Source organism: Athene noctua, chromosome Z (assembly GCF_965140245.1).
Source record: "Athene noctua chromosome Z, bAthNoc1.hap1.1, whole genome shotgun sequence".
In the NCBI taxonomy this organism is placed as follows: Eukaryota; Metazoa; Chordata; class Aves; order Strigiformes; family Strigidae; genus Athene; species Athene noctua.
Window position 1 is genome coordinate 39,257,989 of NC_134077.1, and position 17,993 is coordinate 39,275,981.

Sequence of the window (17,993 nt, forward strand, 5' to 3'; positions counted from 1 at the left end):
ATATCCTTTAAAAAAAAACCAAAACCGACTGCTGTCTTCTCTATAATGGAATTAACTTTAAAAAAATTTATCAATATACCAGTGTCCACAATTTGGCAGATTAGGGAGACATTAGAGACCTTCAATACAGTGAAGTCACCATTTCTTGGCAATAGGAAAGTTTATATACGTCATAGTAGAGTAACAAACCCACAGCATTTCAGAGTCCAAGTATTGAAAAAAAACCCAAAACATTTCTACAGCACAATCTGAGAGACAGGGACTTACCATGAGTCAGTAAGAAAAAGACACATTTAATTACTGGTCACCCACATGAATGAATGTAAAGAGGTGAAGATGACAGTTAAAATTCTTGTCTGAGTGGCTTGCTTTCCTACTCAACTCTTACAAGTGTCTATAGAGCACCCTTTAGCTATCGCTATAGCTCAGTAGTCAAAAAATTATTCTTATCAATGCCTGCACCATTAAAGATGCCATCTAGTTTCTGGTTTGGCTATTTATTCATAAACATTCATCAAACATGAGGTGGAAGAAGAAAGCTGAAATATGTTTTTAAAATATAACTGGAATGATATTTTCTTGAAAAAGTTACATATTAATCTTACTCATTAATATCTTTTAGATATTAATCTCACAGCCATTTCATTTCACAGAAGCAAAAGGTATGTTCCCAACACTAACCTAAATATAAACCAACCCATCCCACAAACACACTACACCCACCCCCCCACCCCACCCCCAATTTATTGGCATTTATAGCCTTTTGGGATAGAAAAACAACTGGTTCAAACAGAAATCTCAGCCTTGACACTCTGACCCTCCACTAAAGAATATCATACAGAAAATTAACAGCATCTGCAAAAAATACACAGATGCATCCATGAAAGAGATATTTAGGGCAAAACTTGGTCTACTCCTCCTTCTAGTTGCTAACATTTCATAAATATGTTTGATGAGTTCCTTCTTTTGATAATGTCTGAGAACTGACTCCGAACAAGTTGGTAAATTCTGGTATAGTATCCTTCCAGCTTTGCAGTATGAAGTTGTCCCTGTGTGAGCACAGTTTTCTACTGGCTTCAAATCTCTAGGGGAACAGCAAATCTGAAGTCTGGATTCAAAGTCCTCAAATAAAAATTTACTGAAAAACACTGAAACAAGTTACAAAAAATATGTTCTACTTACTAACAAATGTAGTACTGCCTGCATACGATGCTAAAAAAGAAGCTCTCTCTCCCAAGGTCCTTATATTTCACCAATATGCAACAAAATTATCCTGCTGCAGGTTCTATACTGTCTTGAGGAGGAAAAAAAGGGGGTAAAAATAGGAAAACAAAAAAGGAATAAACAACTGATTCTTGCTCAAAGTTTAAGGACATTTGGTCATGAAAGTGTCCTTTTAAAGCATAAAAAAACCACAGAAAAGACAAGGCATTTACTTGGCAGTACTATGTGCAAATAAATCAAACTGCAGGCAGAAGATGTAGGTTCTGGTCTCAGCTTTACCACCGCACTGTCTCAGAAACCCAGGTTATCGTTTTAATTCTTTGTATTCACACCTCCTCATGTTGAAGCTCTTCAGAACACACACTGTCTTCTCAATACATCACTAAACAACAACCCGGAGTGACAGTGCAAACATTAAAGTTTTTAGATGGTCCTATCACAAAGTAAAACAGTAATTAATTGAAGTTAATCATACCATTTATTGGCAGTGCAACGAAGGCAGATTCTGCTTAAACTATATAAATGTAGAAACTATCCTTTTAAAAAGAAGTATTTAATTCTCTGTGTGTCAATCTTCAATGCTTATTTACACCACACAAAATACATGCATGCAAGTAAGCTAATAGTTAGCTTTACAACACTTAACAGTATTAAGTATTTAAGCAAAAACTCCACTAAGCATCTCATTTCTTAGATGATACCTACTGTAAAAATCACTTTCCTTAGAAGAAGATTTAATTTGTTATCCAGGTATTTTATAAGATAGGTCAGTTTGCATTCTTTACATTGTCTATAATTGGACATGTTTGCGTATACTCTTTCCAATGATTAGGTAACTTCTGTTGATTTTGAAGAATCCAACCTGACAAATTCTTCCCACTGAAAACACTTTCCAGTGACTTTACTGAAGCAGGATGGAACTGATCACATGCTTGCAACTGACCACATGTCTGTCCATTTTGGTGGAAGGGATGGAAGACAAAAAAACCCAAACAAACAGTTTTGTTTTACTTTCAAGGTATCCAAATATAAGAGGTTGTAAGCAATGTTATCATAGCAAAACTTTATGTTCACAGAACAAGTTGGGTTTTTTTTAATTTTGCTCAAGTTCCTCTTGATATTCAAAGCTGAAAACTAGAATGGTTTCTTTGTCCAGGCCTCATTCTGTTTTGTAATGACATGTACTTAAGCATAGTGATCAGTGGAAAGGCGATCAAATCCTACAAAGATCTGGTGAAAAACATGAAAACACCTGAAGCATAAAAGTTTCTCAGACTTCAGAAAAAAAAAATGGGTTGCCTTGCATGATTCACAGAGACTTTGCATAACTACCACTTCTAAGAAAATTCTTTTAGTAGGTCCTTTTAAACATATACACTGCTGAAAGGCGTTTATGTGGCTTTAACACATGTAAACACTAAACGACAGAACTAAAGCACTAAATAAAACTTGCTTAAGCAGTAGGTTAGTATGCCTTTCTATGAATCACTTGAAAGCAGAAAGTCTATTTCACACACTGCACAGCAAGTATAGTTTGTAAGAGAATGAGAACACACTCCCTTTTATGCTCATTTTTCTTTCTGGGGTAAAAGTCACAGCCAAAATGTGAGGTCAGGTTTTGACTTCTTTAAAATACAGATATACAGAGAAAGCACTGGAAAATCTTCTTAATTTCTTTAGTTACTACAATACAACATGAAAATCTAAACACAGTATTCTATTTCTGAAAGATTTTCACAAGGAAATCCACATGTACAACAGTCCCATAATACACTACAATAAAAACTGTGTAGGATTCCCACCATATTTATTGTAAGTGCAGATATCCTAAAATGTAACAAAAGAGTAAAGGAAGAAAAATGGAGACATTTTAACTTCTCATTGTTTTCTTTTTTTTCAGTTTATAGTGTGTTCTGATAGTGAAAGTATCTTCAGCCAAACCAACAAGCCTTCCTTCTACCTGAACAACTGTATGTTCACAAGCAAGGCAAAATAAAAGTACCTCAAAGACTTTCTGAACAGATGGTGGTATTTTGTTGATTTATATGATCTCAGCATTTGTACACTACTACAGTATTTCCTTCTGTCTGCCATCTTATTCATGCCATGACATTTTAAAAAAGGGGGAAAAAAAGAAGGGGAGAGGGCTTGATTGGTTTTGTTTTTTTTTCCCCCCACAGAAGTAGTATCTTACTGCAGCCAACACTGACTGTAAATGCAAACGATGTACAGCCTGTACTAGCACATAAATAGTCAGCTCAGTGGAGCAGAATTAAGTATCTGGCCACAGACAGAAAGCCAATACTTTACAAATGGAACTGTCAGTTACTGACTGCCAGAGGCATCTGCATGCAGCTCCTTAACTACTATTACTCATTAATCTCTCCGGATACAATTTGTTATATTGACTCTAAGTAGCGCTTTCTAGTTTGTTTCTGCATTAGCCATGATGAATGCATTCTGGAAAGTCTGATGATCAAATATTAAGTCAGTAAGAGTGAAATAAAAAAAAGAAAATGCTCAGGTTCTTCAAAATGGGTTGCTTAGGTTCTTTCAGTCAATCAATACTCACCTACATAGGCTTCATCATCCACTGGAAGGGGTACTGACATGCAGAGGTAGGTATCGGACTATTAAAAGACAAAAGAACAGAAATTACCTTTAAAATGGGAATATTTAGAAAGAAAAGAATAGAAACAAAGCACCAAAATTCTCCACACTTTCTGAAGATGAAATGGGAATGCTGAACAAGCTCATATATAAAAATTATATACTTATAAGCCTTAGTGATTAATTTATTTGTGGTGGTTAATAACCCCCACCCACTAAAAATTTGAAGGGGTAAGAGTACCCTCCCAATGTTCAAATAAACAGCATGAATCAATTAATATGTTACCTAAAGTGAAAAGGATTACTGACCTTATGTTTCATTGTTTTCTTGGTATGCACTACTTTCTCAGTATTTATAAACTTACTATACCCCAAGAATCAATGGCACCTGAGTTGGAGAGGGAGCTGTTGATCTCCTCTCTCTGGTGACCAGCAATAGGACACGAGGAAACACACTGAAGCTGCATCAGGCAAAGTTAATGTTGGACATAAGGAAAAGGTTCTTCATTGAGAGGGCGGTCAATCACTGGAACAGGCTCCCCAGGGAAGGGGTCATGGCACCAAGCCTCTCAGAGTTCAAGGAGCTTCTGCACAATGCTCTTAGTCATATGGTTTAGTTTTAGGTAGTCCTGCAAGGAGCAGGGAGTTGGACTTGATGATCCTTAAGGGTCCCTTCCAACTCGAGATATTGTGATTCTATAATTTCATAGCTAAATAGATTTCTAACTATAAGAGTATTTCACCCTATTCCAAGATTCATATAACTGGACCACAAAGTATAAAAATTCTGTGCCACTGTAGCAGCCATAATAGAAATACATTTATTTTTGATTCATGCATCTAATTCTATTATGATCAATGAAAATACTCTTTCCTGGGCACTCTAATAAGTATCACATGTCCTTTAAAACAAAGAACAGAATCAATTAAAAAAACCACCCACAATTCGATACATGATTTTCTTGCCTAAGCACTGTAAAGGACTAACATATTCCTGAAGCAATCAGACAAACAATCTGCACAAGACATAGTGTAAGGGGTATTTCTAGGCAGAAAACTTTCAAGAATGCCCTCTTCATGATGTTACAGTTGTCTTTGTTGCCTAAAAGACTTTTGGTTTGAGTTTGAAATGCTTAGCATGTAAGCCTTGGAAGTATTCCTGGATTAAAATATGAACAATTGAAATGCAAGCACAGCAAACTCCGAGCAATGGCGACAAACAAAATCCAGGGTTTCCATCTACAAGCACCTTGGATAACTATGAAAGTCCTAGAAAACAGTAAAACCTAAACTTGGCAATCATATTGAAAGGAAGGCTCTCACTTTGTACATCAAAAACCCCTCAGTCATTAAATCATTGGAACAGCACAAAACTACATTTTTTAAATGCAGTATGAACTATACAAACAAAAAATTAAGTCAGTTTCATCTTTATCTGCTGAACGAAGAGTAAGTCCTACAAAAGTGCCATCTAGAAAAAACAACAGCTGCTTTACTGAGATATTTGGCTAAATATAATGTAGGATATCTAGATTACTATTGTAAGAAATAAATTCATTGCCATGGTTTATTGACATGTAACAGAATATGCTATAAAGTAAGCAATGTGGCCATTATACTGATAACTACACCAGTAACTATTTTAAACCTTTCTTTTTTACTTTTAAGGCTGTTAAGAAAGGAAAGATGTCAGCTAATGGAATTTCACTATACTCATTAACTCAAATTCTGACAGGACTTTCACTAAACAGATGAAAATAAAATTCCTGTATGAAAAACTTCAAATCTTGTTTAAAATAGGTGTAAACAGCTAAATGCAACTGAGAAGGAAGGACAGGTACAATGGTGATAATATCTGTGTGCATGACTACTTTGTGTAATCACATAAGAAACTATTTTTGGTGGTTTTGCTAGAAGATGGTAAGGATGAACAGAGGTCAGCTGATACAACTGATGTGAATGCCTTTGTGTACTCTAGTTATATGCATTTACAGAATAAACAGACTAAAGAAATAACCCTTCTAGAAATAGAAAAGGAAATACTCTACCTGTTCTATCTAACCTGGGTTCAGAAGTAATTTTTTTTTTAAACCCCTTCATTTAGAACCTTACACCCAAAGTTTGAAAGTCAATGGCAGCAATGCTTCACACTGCAGTAGAAATAAACAGTAGATTATTTGTCTTTAAACACAATTTGAATTTAGAAACAGTGTGGACTAAGAATGACAACATGTATCTCTTAAAAGTATAATTTACCCAATTAAGAGTTAAATTAGTTAAGAACAGAGCATTAGGATTTATCACAGATACAATGGCTGAGAATTTGTAAAGTGTATTGTGACATCTACAAAGTCTAGATGTGCTAATGCTTTGGCTGTTTCTTTTTTTTTAAATTGAAGACTGTTAAATGGAAATTATATATCCATTAAAATGGTATTGTGCTACTCAGAGGTGTTGCAGAACTCAGTCACACCTCTCTGACTCAGTGTTACAATACATCTACAAGTAGCAACTGTCCCAGTTAAACATCTTTCTTTCACGTTTTGTCAGCTCTCTTCAATATACTCTCCATGGTACAGTTTAGAAACACGCTCTCAGGTAACCTGATGTGCCTTTAGGATTTTAATTCTAAAAAAGAGCAAAGGTATTTTTAAGAGAAAAAAAACAAAACCAAAATTAATTATTGTTGTTTCTATTGCACTACATTCGTCATCTTCAGATTGTACTCCAAGGTAATCTGAAGAGACTCCACTTCATTAACGAGAGATCCTGGCCAGCAGCTACATGACAAGCCCACAGATGATCAGTAGAGGCAAAGTATTGAATTGTTATAATTCCATACTACTCACAGTGTAATTTCATATCCCTTACCTTCCTACTGTTCTATCCTACTAACTGCATTGTTTTTTTAAAAAAATTATCTCCTCTTCTTCCCTATCAAAATGTATTTTTCAGAAGTGGAGAAAACAGGAAACAAACCCCCAAAATTACCCTAAAAACAACCCTTTTAAAAATGCTCTCAATACCTTCTTAAATGTAAAGAAGCATATTTAATAAAAAATAAAAAAAAATAAAGTTCCACAATTATCTGTGGGTTAAAATTTATTTGACAAATTCATGACACAAAGAACTATCACGGTATTAAATATGATAGTCTGGACTTACAAGCTAGCGACATCTCATTATTATTGTAAAGAGAGAGGTTATATTCTAGTTTCTGCACTACTACCCTCCTGTCCTACTTTTTATGGTCTTTCCATAAATAACTCCTATTAGGTATAGTAAGAGATCACCTGGCCAAATGGTTAATACAAGTCAATCAATGTGGTCATTCTGAAGTCTATCATTACTGGCATGAAAACTCACCCTGGCATAGTCACATGGCTTTTCAATTTTATTTCTGACATACAAGCCAGGTTGTACTTAACTAATAAGATAAAATGAGTACAAATGGAAAAACAGCTATTGGATCCAACAAATTGGATACTGGTCACTTATCTCCAATCATTAGCATTCCGGACTTAAAACACAAGAAGAGCAGGACCATCCTGACACTAAAGCATTACAAAAAGGCATATTGCCGAATTCACAATAATTCTGTCCTGGTTTCTCTAGCTCACCATCAGTATGTCTGTGAGCATGAGGGTGCGCATTTGATGCATCTTCAGAAGAAATTTATTATGTAGACTTGCGTAAGAAACAGCGGGCAGGGAGAGGGGAGAGATTGCTCCATCAATTCGGATGTTTCAAAAAAATAAAAAAAGTGAAAAGACAAGATGAATAGAATATTTGAAGTGCAACATGCAGCCCTTTGAAAGCATACTGGGGAGGGGGGGAAAGAAAAGCCTCACAATTTTATCTCCCATCTCCTGCACAGCCCTCCTCTTTAAAAGAATCTTTGTTGTTATTAAGGGTCATTTCTGACTAATGTATCACTTTTCATAAATCTCTGATGTTGATATTCACTGTGCCAGAGTCCAAATGCATTCATATAAATAACTAAATTTTACTTTTTACAGAATTTCACCTTAAGTAATAGTCAAGTCATTCACAGAACTTTCTCCAGAGTCAGAGCAAGTCTTGGGGGATCTTAGGTCAAGATCTCAACTTGGTTATCATAGCAATAGTAAAGAAAGAGATGCCAGCGATTTATGGGTATTCACATGATCAGATTTCCTTCTCCTTTTATGTTTTTTTCTCTGGTATGATATACCCAACCAAACTGGAGATGAGAAAAAAAAAATTAACCGAAGACTTCAAACTGAGAAACTAAAGTTATGAAATCAAATATGCAGGTATTATGAGTCACTGCTGACCTATCAGAAGAAGCTCAAGATGAGCAGTTTCAAAAAAAAACCACCCAAACACATACAAAATCCATTAGACAAGAACCCCTCCACACACATTTCCACAGTAAAAATATCCTAAACAACAACATCTTTTACCACTCTTTTGTGCCTCTAGCAATATTTATGGTTTCAAGTGTACATTTAAGATCTCAGCCAATGATGTACCAAAATTAATTTACCAGTGGAAAGTTTGTTCAGCCTCAAATATAACAGTAATTAAGAAATCTAAACTATTATTTAAGAACAAAATTACTTGACACAGTTTTAATTGCACTATCATTTTTTATCATTATTTCTTATTTGATTTGTAGTAAACACAGATATTCACAGCAGCAAAACTGTGCTACCAGGAAAGTAATCATGTTCACCCTACATTCTTAATAATGCTTTCACAAAATAATCTAGGTACAACCTTATTGGTAATACCAAAAATTCACCTCTGTCTCAGGGAATACATGCAGATGCTTACACTTCTTGCAATCATGGACCTTGGAAAATAAATACAATTGCCTACAGTCATGCTATCACTGCTAACTTCAGTAGTACTATTTCAGAAGTTCCCTTTTTTCCAGCTTAAAGATATTTTTGACTAAACAATCAATGACTCCACCCCTTGGAGAACAATTCTTATATTACATGAACCTTCTGATTGTACAACTATTGCAGGTCACACTGGTCATAAATTGTAAATAAAGAACGGGTTAGTTCCATTAGACATCTGTCGTCTCTAGAAAAGAAATGTGACTGTCATGTGTGCATACCACCAAGTGAGAAAGAGGCCAGAAGAATTCAGCTTGTGAAGTCTCCTGAAAGTACTAACATGTGGCCAAACAGTGAATTCAAAATTCAAAACAATCCAGTTGAAACAAGATTTTCATAAAAACTGTATGACAAAGAAGAGAAAGCACAGAACATACTCTTGTTGCTCTAAAGATATTCTATTGTTCTCTAGAATTTAACTCATTCCCATTTTCTCCACTAATTTCTGCTCCTCTTCCTTTTCTTTTTTTTTTTTGTTGTTTTTTTTTTGTTTGTTTGTTTGTTTTTTTGTTTTGTTTGTTTGTTTTTTAACCTTTCCCACATAAATTGTTATACTTGAGAACTCAGGAAATGGATTAGGCATTACCAAAATAGTGATATACTTCCAGAAAGTCCTGCATAAAGCATTCTAGCAATTGCACTTGTCCTCTTGCTCTCTTGAATCTTCCATGAATAGAGACAAACCTGCAGTTAGACCTTGGAAGCAGAAACTGATAAATCCCAGAATCCTAGAATATCTTGAGTTGAAAGTGACCCATAAGGATCAGAGTCCAACTCCCAACTTACCATTTCATATAAACATCAGTATGGACAACTTGAAATCACAGCAAATCCACGGTCACTAAATACACCTGACCACAACTAAGGCCAAGAGGTACATGAAGAAGATAGCAAGCTAAAAGGAAGCCACTACAAAAGAACTTCCTCTCTAAAGACAATTCTTCCCTTTTGTGTTCTTTCTGCCACAAAAATGAACTAACAGCATTAGAATTATGAAGCTGTTGGTTATCTCCTGTGAACTGCAAGAAAACAAATATTGTCTTTTCTGTCATTGCTTCTTTTTGAGAATATCAGTGTTCAACTTGTCTAAACAGGAACCAAGTTTCCTGTACAATTAGTACAGGACACCATAAGAAGGAAGGGAAATGAGAAGAATGGTGGGTGAGCCAGGGGAAAATAAAAACTTTACTTAGAAGTATGTGAGGCTAGTTATTGATTATTTTCACTTACCTCTTTAGGAATTAACTTGGCAAGTTGCTTCCTGTTGCTGTTTTCCCGTGTTCTTCCCCTAAATCTACACTAGACCATAGCATTTCAGATTACTGTGTACATAAAGACTATCAGCTATAGGTACACATGAATGTGAAAAGTATTATGCCCTCTTTATTAATTACCACAGGCTCTTCTTGTTGGCACTGCATTTTGGTTTTCACTTTTTTTGAATAGTAATCTGAACTGACTGATCTCTTCATATGGGTTTCTTTCCTAGCTCTTCAACTAACGACTCCTCAGGTAAAATCAACAAAATGTAATTACAAATGTGCAACTATATGAACTGAAAGAACTTTTCCCTCTTTCTGAAAGAGAATTTTAATATTTTCCTACAGACAAATAAGATCTAGTAGAAACTATATTTCTGTTTTGCACTTGCTGGAATGACACCACTTGCTTTCTAAATTACGTTCCTCTTCAAAACCTGAAAACCTCATTTTTCCTTCAGTATTTTCTTATAGTGCTATCTGCAATGAGTTATCATCTACTGCTCTTCCCAAGCATCTGCAGCCCTCTAAAAGAGACGTAGGGTCTTTTAATGACATATATAATTTCCTGTATTACCTCACTGAAAAAACCCTTCAGTAAAAATTATTTATCTTGCTTAATGAAACTCAATGTGGAGATGACAGTAAAAACTCAGACTTTGATGTGAATCTTAAAAATGCCAATGCTAATGTTTAAAATCTTAATTATTGTCTTATTTTTTATTCACTTGGCACAGTAGAAGATAAGCAACTTCGAACCTGAAACAGTATACCATTCTAATTTGTTTGTAGTATTCTTTCTGGAGTATTTTAGGGGTTTAAAATACTGGGTCAAAAATGCTTTTTAGTTGTTTTCTCTCAGCTGATCAAAATTACAGCAATGTTCAATTTAATGTAACTAAATTCACTGAGACATCATCTGAGATTTGCTATAAACTGCAACTCTAAATAAACATATGTCTTACTACCACAGCTGGAAATATTTCACTTTAACAAAACTGATATTCCTTGTTTTAATAAGCTTCAGCACTTCAGTTTATGAAACCAACATTCTACAAATAAAATTATTCAGATAAAAAGATTTTTCTCTCATTTGTGATTACTTTTTTGGTTTTTACTTTTCTCCGGACATACATCTATCCAAAAAAGTTTCCCTGTTTTTTGTTTATGTGAGTGATACTGCAGGCAAGGCTGTATTTTCCTAGCTTATAAAAAAAAAAAGAGTAAGTGGCAAAAAGGAAACCTGCATTTCTCTCACCTGCTTAGGCGTCACCCCAGGCATAAGAATGTCCAGTGCAAAATCTGACAGACCAAGTGAAATCACCGGCCGGTCACTTCCAATGCATTCACTGGGAAGAGATCTGGTAGTATCTCTATACCTTAAAAAGAAGGAGGAAAGATTTTTTAAAATACTGATTTTTGTTATGTCTTTCTAAAAAGAAGGGTCTTCAGAACTAGTAAAGAAGTTAGACAATGCTGAGTAGCTCCAGGAGTGACCAGGAATTTCACTCCTTCATGAGCTGAGGAAAATGTAGTTATCAAGCAGTTACTGAAATAGTTTCTCTGAGCAGACAAACTAGTTTGGAAAACATTAGCTGAAAATGTAACCTGTCATCTCATCTAAATAACTGTTTGAGGTACATGGATGTACAGATAGAGTATTAACTCACTATAAAATGTCAAGTACTGTAATCATTCATGACAGTTTGGGGTCTTTTTTAAGACTATGTGCCTGATGTGTAATTCAATACAGATTAAATTTAAATAATATGTAAAGGGGAAATTTTTATTTCCAACACCATGACATCTATAGAAAGTCCTATTGTAAACAGCAAAGTAAACCAGTAAGTTTTACAACTTCACATGAATATCAAAGTTTCTATCAAATGCAATCCATAAACAAATTGTAAAAAAACGTAGATCACTCAGGAACTTAATGGTAAGACATCTGAAACATGATGCAACACTGATAAATTTTGAATATATATAGTCTTATTTATATATAAATATAGAAGTGACATGGTAACTACAGTGCCCAATATACCTCTCAAACAGTAAAACACTGTTTTGGAGACTTAAGAGGCTACTTCTATTGTCCACATGACATTAAGTTTTATCTGTGCAATTTTGCATTCAAACTCGCCCGAAATTTCCCAGCATTGCCCAGTTTTAAGCTAGTTGATGCTTTCTCATTAAAACATATATACTGCAAGATAACTTGAGCAGCTAAAATAGATTTACTCCCTGTGTAGTTTCAAATACACTTGTGGTGTAATCTAAAAAGTTTCACTAATTGTTGTTTTACCATCCTAAACTCACATTATATAGATCAGCCTATGCATAAAACAAGTTTCTGTGTTCAATATGACAAGAGTGCCATTTCAAAACTGCAGAAAGAAAATTCAGAGCAAGTGAGAAAAACTGAACAAATACTAAATGAATTTTTATCTAGGACATGCATTTTCATAATTCCATATCTTAAGTGACTGCATGCATTCAACACAGAAGGTCTTCCTGCATAACCCACCTCTTGAAAACAGAAAGCGGGCTTCTGAAACCCGAACAGATGTTTTGAAAAACAAGAAACAGTATTAGAAGGTTGTTAATGAGGCCAGCCATGTCCACCCTGCTGTTTCTGGCCTGATTAAGAGAGCAGAAAAAGGGCAGTACAGTTCTATCAGCTGTGATCCTGACAATTAGCTGGCAGCAGCAGCAGTATCAATTCATTACTTCATTATTATGTGCTCTGTGGGCATCCTCTATCTTCTGACAGACCATCTGTCTTGGAAAGTGATGCGCTGTACATCAGGGACGTGGATAATGCTATTTTGTCCTTATTATTAGCTGTAAAAATCCGTTGAAGAATCTTCTTGAAGATAGATGACACTGTACTTGTATCCACTTAAGGACCTGAAAAGAAGTAGGCACTCCTGACGCTTTGTCTCCAGGTTGTGCAGTTACATCTTCATGTTACTTCTCAATCCACAGTGCTGGAGACTCCAAGTGGCATCACAGAAACCAGCATCAGTCATCCTTCAGAACATGTAAAAATAGAAGCAGATAAAGGATGACTAACACATTACAACATTAGTTCTCAGAAAATCCCTGCTGAGACATTTTAATACATGGACTTTTACCAGCTTTAGTTCAATTCAGTAAAGATTGCACCAAGTCTGTTGATTCCTTATTTTCCACCCCTCCCACCCATACAGGGTCAGAAACTGACATATTTCATATTGATATAAAAAACGCTCTCAAACACATTTTTCATGATAGGAAAAAATATTTTAAAATCCCTCAATATGCAAAAGGCAAAACATGGAGTATTTCACCATACAAGCACAAGTATGATGTGTTCTACAAGCAGCAAAAAACAGCCAAACACTGACATCACAAGAATCAAGGTTTGTAAATTTTATCAGCTATCACTAAATGTTTCTGCTCATATTGCAGGCTGGGATAATATTTTACTACAACCTATAATACATCATTATGGCATTAAGGTGTCTGTTTGATGTCCTTTAACTTACTTTTTATATCCATTTCAGAAAATTGATACAAATTATTTTTGGAAATACTGCAACATGAACTACTGAGATCAGACTGCTTTATATTAGTTTAATATTCCTATATTAAGGTTATATCAACATAAACCATTACACTCCTCATCACTTTAACTGTTCTTTCTTTCCTATTTTATTTGACACAACATTTCAATTTCAAAACTTTTAAATTTTTTTATAAGTATGTTAGAAAATCACATTGTGTGTTACTGAAGACATATACTGGAATTTTTACTGAGCATTGCAGTTCTGGCATAAGAAGAATTTCAAGTCATAATAAAAATTAAAATCTTTGAAATGTATTATGTAGTAAGTCTTTTAAGACGAGTAATAATAGGAAAAAACACCCAAAAGCAACCATCTCCCACCCCCTGGAAGACATAGTCAAAATAATGCTGTAAGGACGAAATAGAAAAGGATTCTGACATGAAACAAAATGTGTTTTATAAAAAAGTCACTTCCATCACAGGGAACATGTACTGAAAAGGCTGCTTATGAAACAAAAGTGCTTATGCATAGACTAAGAAGCCATGCTGGCCACTTGCCTGTTGTTTGGCAGCTACACTAGATCTGCACAGAACTATTTGTAAAAACCTGATTACATTAATCATCATTAAAATTGCTTATTTTATTCACTGAAGGATGACACAAAAGATTCAGTCACAAACAACTAAAAATAGACTTCTTCTCAGTTGTCAGCCCACCAAAACCATGCTAAAGCTGTCCAAAATAATTCATGCAAGCAATGATACAAGCCTAATTCTTTTTTTTAATGTAAATTTTCATGTCTTCACTTCTGTGATATAAAATTGTTTTCGTAAGTGAACTGTGGAAAGCTGCAACACATATAAAGGACTGTACTATGATGGAAACCAAAAATCATTTAAAAAGAAGACAGGTGTGATATGCTTCACAAAAAGTTAAGACAAGGCTTCATTACTTGTACTCTTTAAGGTATAATTATGCAACAGCTACTGTTCAGGATCTTTGTAAGCCATCTGGCTGAAGTTCTAGGACTTTTAAAATTTGTGTTACCCAAGGAATTATACCTTTATTTTCAGACCATACTGTAAAAACACCTGACAAGCAAGAACTCTGAAGAACAGAGGCAGGAAGAATACACTGGATTTTAACACATACAGAATTACAACATTCCGACTTAATTTTTTTGGATCTGAAAAGATATTTCCCAGTGACTAGAAACAAAACCAAACATTTTTTCTTTGCCAGCTTCAAGACATTTGACACTGATTACAACAAATCTGTTACAAACATCTACCTGATTTACAAATTAAAAGGCAACTACTGAGAAACCTGATCATTAATAGTCCCTCCTCATCTGAAATATGAGAATAAAGATTCTCACTGCAGAGTTAAACATGGCAATAGCAAAAATCACCAGAACACACCTTAATGTTACAGAATATCTGATGATTCATTGGTTTTAGAATGCTGACCACGAGAGGGGAAAAAAAAACATAATCTGGAATTACACAAAAAAAGAAAAGACATTAAATCCATAGTGAGATCAATACATGTATGCCTAACATCTGTACATTCTACATAAAAAATGGCCCAATTTCATCAGCTGTGTTTCATCAGCTTCATGGATATGAAATGGATAAAAATTAAATGCACGTGGCACTGAAGATTAGACCCCCGCACAACCAAATTTTACATTTGGGAGACAAGAAGAAGAAAAAAAAAGGCAGCACTATCATGAACAGAATTCGATGTCATTTCAGACATGACGCAATACACAAGAATACCAGACAAGAAAGGAAAGTGAGGATGAGAGAATCATTAACAAGATTACACAGTCACTTAGGTTCATTATGTGGACATCTTGATACCACTGTTTTGCTTTCAGTTTGGGATGAGAGATCCCAAGGGAACATAAGCAGTGAAGTATGTAACAGATAATTAAAGACAAAGACTGGAGTAAAATGAGAGAAACGGAGAAGAAAACTAGATTAGGAAATGTAAGCATGTTACTTTATCCCACACGACCCACCTAGACATAGAAGACAATGATATAAAACAAGGGAGTGAAGAAAAAAAATAAACCTGCTATCAACAACTAGCACAAGGAGAACTTACTGAACAAGCTAAGGGAAAAAAGAATGAAAGAAGTGGCCAAAAAGATGGAATTCAAAATACAATTCAAAATAGCATGCAAAACAAAGTAAGAATAATCCAGTGTGATGTTATAGAAATTAAACAGCGAGTCTTTCACAAGAATAGCAATTAAACAATCAATTTCCAAAAATCAACTACAGAAAAAGAAAGCTCTGTATTAACCACAAAATCATAAAGCACATTATAATAATTTCTTGCTTCCAGTTTAGTAACTATAACATTTTATGTACAGTACCGAGTGAAGAAGCCAGAAGAAGAAACCTCACCTTCAATCACCCCTATCTTCAAATTTAAAAAAAAAGATTGTTAAAGCTTATGGGCATTAATTTGAAAGCTGATCACAGGTGGTAATTTCTCATAGTTGCATCTATTTTCTTATTTCTTACACATTGAAATAATGGAATTGATCAAGGACTACCTGAGTTCTGTCTTCAGCTAGAGCACAAAGTTCACATATCATCTTAAGACAAAACTTTTAGCTTAAGCAACAACTGGGTATGCAAACAATAGTAAGTTCGACAAATGAACTAGAGCTAGACCTCCAAGTTGAAGCACATTGGTTGTAATAACACAGGAAAATCAGTATGTTGTGGGATCATCTTAGGAATTCATTAATGCACTTTGGTTAAAGAGGTACACAAGAAGTGTCTAGCAAGAACTGTAAAATCAGACAGTCTCTTGAGCCTCAACGTCAATAAAAAACCATTTCACAACCAGCCAGGTATCCAGGGTTGTGAGTGCAATTATCAGAAACACAGATGCATAATGGTGATGGCACCAGACTGGGAGGAGTGGCTGATATGCCAGAGAATCACTCTGCCATTCAGAGGGACCTTGACAGACTCGAGAGGTAGGCTGACAGCAACCTCATGAAGTTCAACAAGGAGAAGTGCAAAGTCCTGCACCTGGAGAGGAACAACCCCAGTCACCAGTACATGCTGGGGGCCACCCAGCTGGAAAGCTCCTTGGCAGAAAAGGCTTTGGAGAGCCTCCTGAACACGGGGCTGAACGTGAGACAGCTATGTGCCCTTGCTGCAAAGGAGGCTAATGGCACCCTCAGCTGCATTAGCCAAAGTGCTGCCAGCAGGCCAGGGACGTGATCCTTCCCCTCTACTCAGCACTGGTGAGGCCACACCTGGAGCACCACACAATGAAGTTGGTGAAGGGTCTAGAAGACAAGTCTTATGACGAGCAGCTGAGGGAACTGGGGTTGTTTAGCCTGGAGAAAAAGAGGCTCAAGGGAGACCTTATTGCTTTCTACAACTACCTGAAAGGAGATTGTCAGTCTCTTCTCCCAACTAACAAGTGATAGAACAAGAGGAAATGGCTTCAATTTGCATCAGAGGAGGTTTAGATTGAATATTAGGAAAAATTTCTTCGCTAAAGGGCTACCAAGAATTGGAACATAGGCTGCTCAGGGAAGTAGTTGAGTCACCATCCCTGGAGGTATTTAAAAGACACATGCAGATGTGGCATTTAGGGACATGGTTTAGTGGTGGACTTGGAAGTGTTATCGGTTATATTATGTTAACGGTTGGACTCAATGATCTTAAGGGTCTTTTCCAACCTAAACACGATTCTATTCTATGACAAGACCAGAGCCAATGGGCACAAACTGAAACATAGGAGGTTCTCTCTGGGCATTAGGAAACACTTCTTCACTGTGAGGGTGACTGGGCACCCAGACACAGATTTAAGCCCCTGGCTGTAGGTGGATATGCCCGAGCAGGGATGCTGGACAGGATAACCTCCAGATGTCCCTTCCAACCTCTACCATTCTCTAAGTCTGTGAAAATAAGCTGTTTCAACCTTTAAAAATAATATATAAAGCCATTTCAGTATGTTAATTAACAGTGGCAAAACAATTTTAGAGAAATAGATGGCAGGTGATGTGGGGTTGTAACCATGTGAATTCTAGCATTCCCCATGACAGGAAGAAGGTAAAAGGTACCAAGGATAGATGATACCAAGGATTTTCCCTTTGCATTGTGGTGGTAGAGGATGAAAAATTTCTATTTTCCAAACTGATGTCTGTCAGTTACTTTTACAACTCCTCTGCCCATACAGGGCAATGAATAAGAAAATGTCAGGAAATCCAAGAAAATTCTCCTCAGATAAGCTGCTTTTACAGATTAACATTCTTTGGACAACAATGAAAACATGATTTCAGAAAACACAGGGCCTACATAGTTTTTAATGCAATGTATGGTCAAACAAATGTAGGCCTATATTTAGAATGTTGGGGTTTTTTTAAAAAAATAAGTATCCTAAACTTTTTGAATCTTACGAAATTCTTCCTTAAAAGTTTG

The 17,993-nt window shown here is 35.6% G+C and overlaps 1 protein-coding gene across 6 annotated transcripts in view; it reads right to left on the reverse strand.

Moving 5' to 3' along the window:
• PAM (peptidylglycine alpha-amidating monooxygenase) overlaps positions 1-17,993 on the reverse strand; it is a 149,408-nt gene that overhangs the window by 70,911 nt on the left and 60,504 nt on the right. For all 6 annotated transcript variants that reach the window (XM_074933223.1, XM_074933222.1, XM_074933220.1 and 3 more), the window contains exons 2-4: positions 12,510-13,015; positions 11,241-11,361; positions 3,797-3,854 (exon numbers count right to left, since the gene is read on the reverse strand). In XM_074933223.1, the coding sequence (XP_074789324.1) occupies positions 3,797-3,854; positions 11,241-11,361; positions 12,510-12,601 (271 nt within the window). In that variant the 5' untranslated portion in view covers positions 12,602-13,015. The remainder of the gene's footprint in view (positions 1-3,796; positions 3,855-11,240; positions 11,362-12,509; positions 13,016-17,993) is intronic.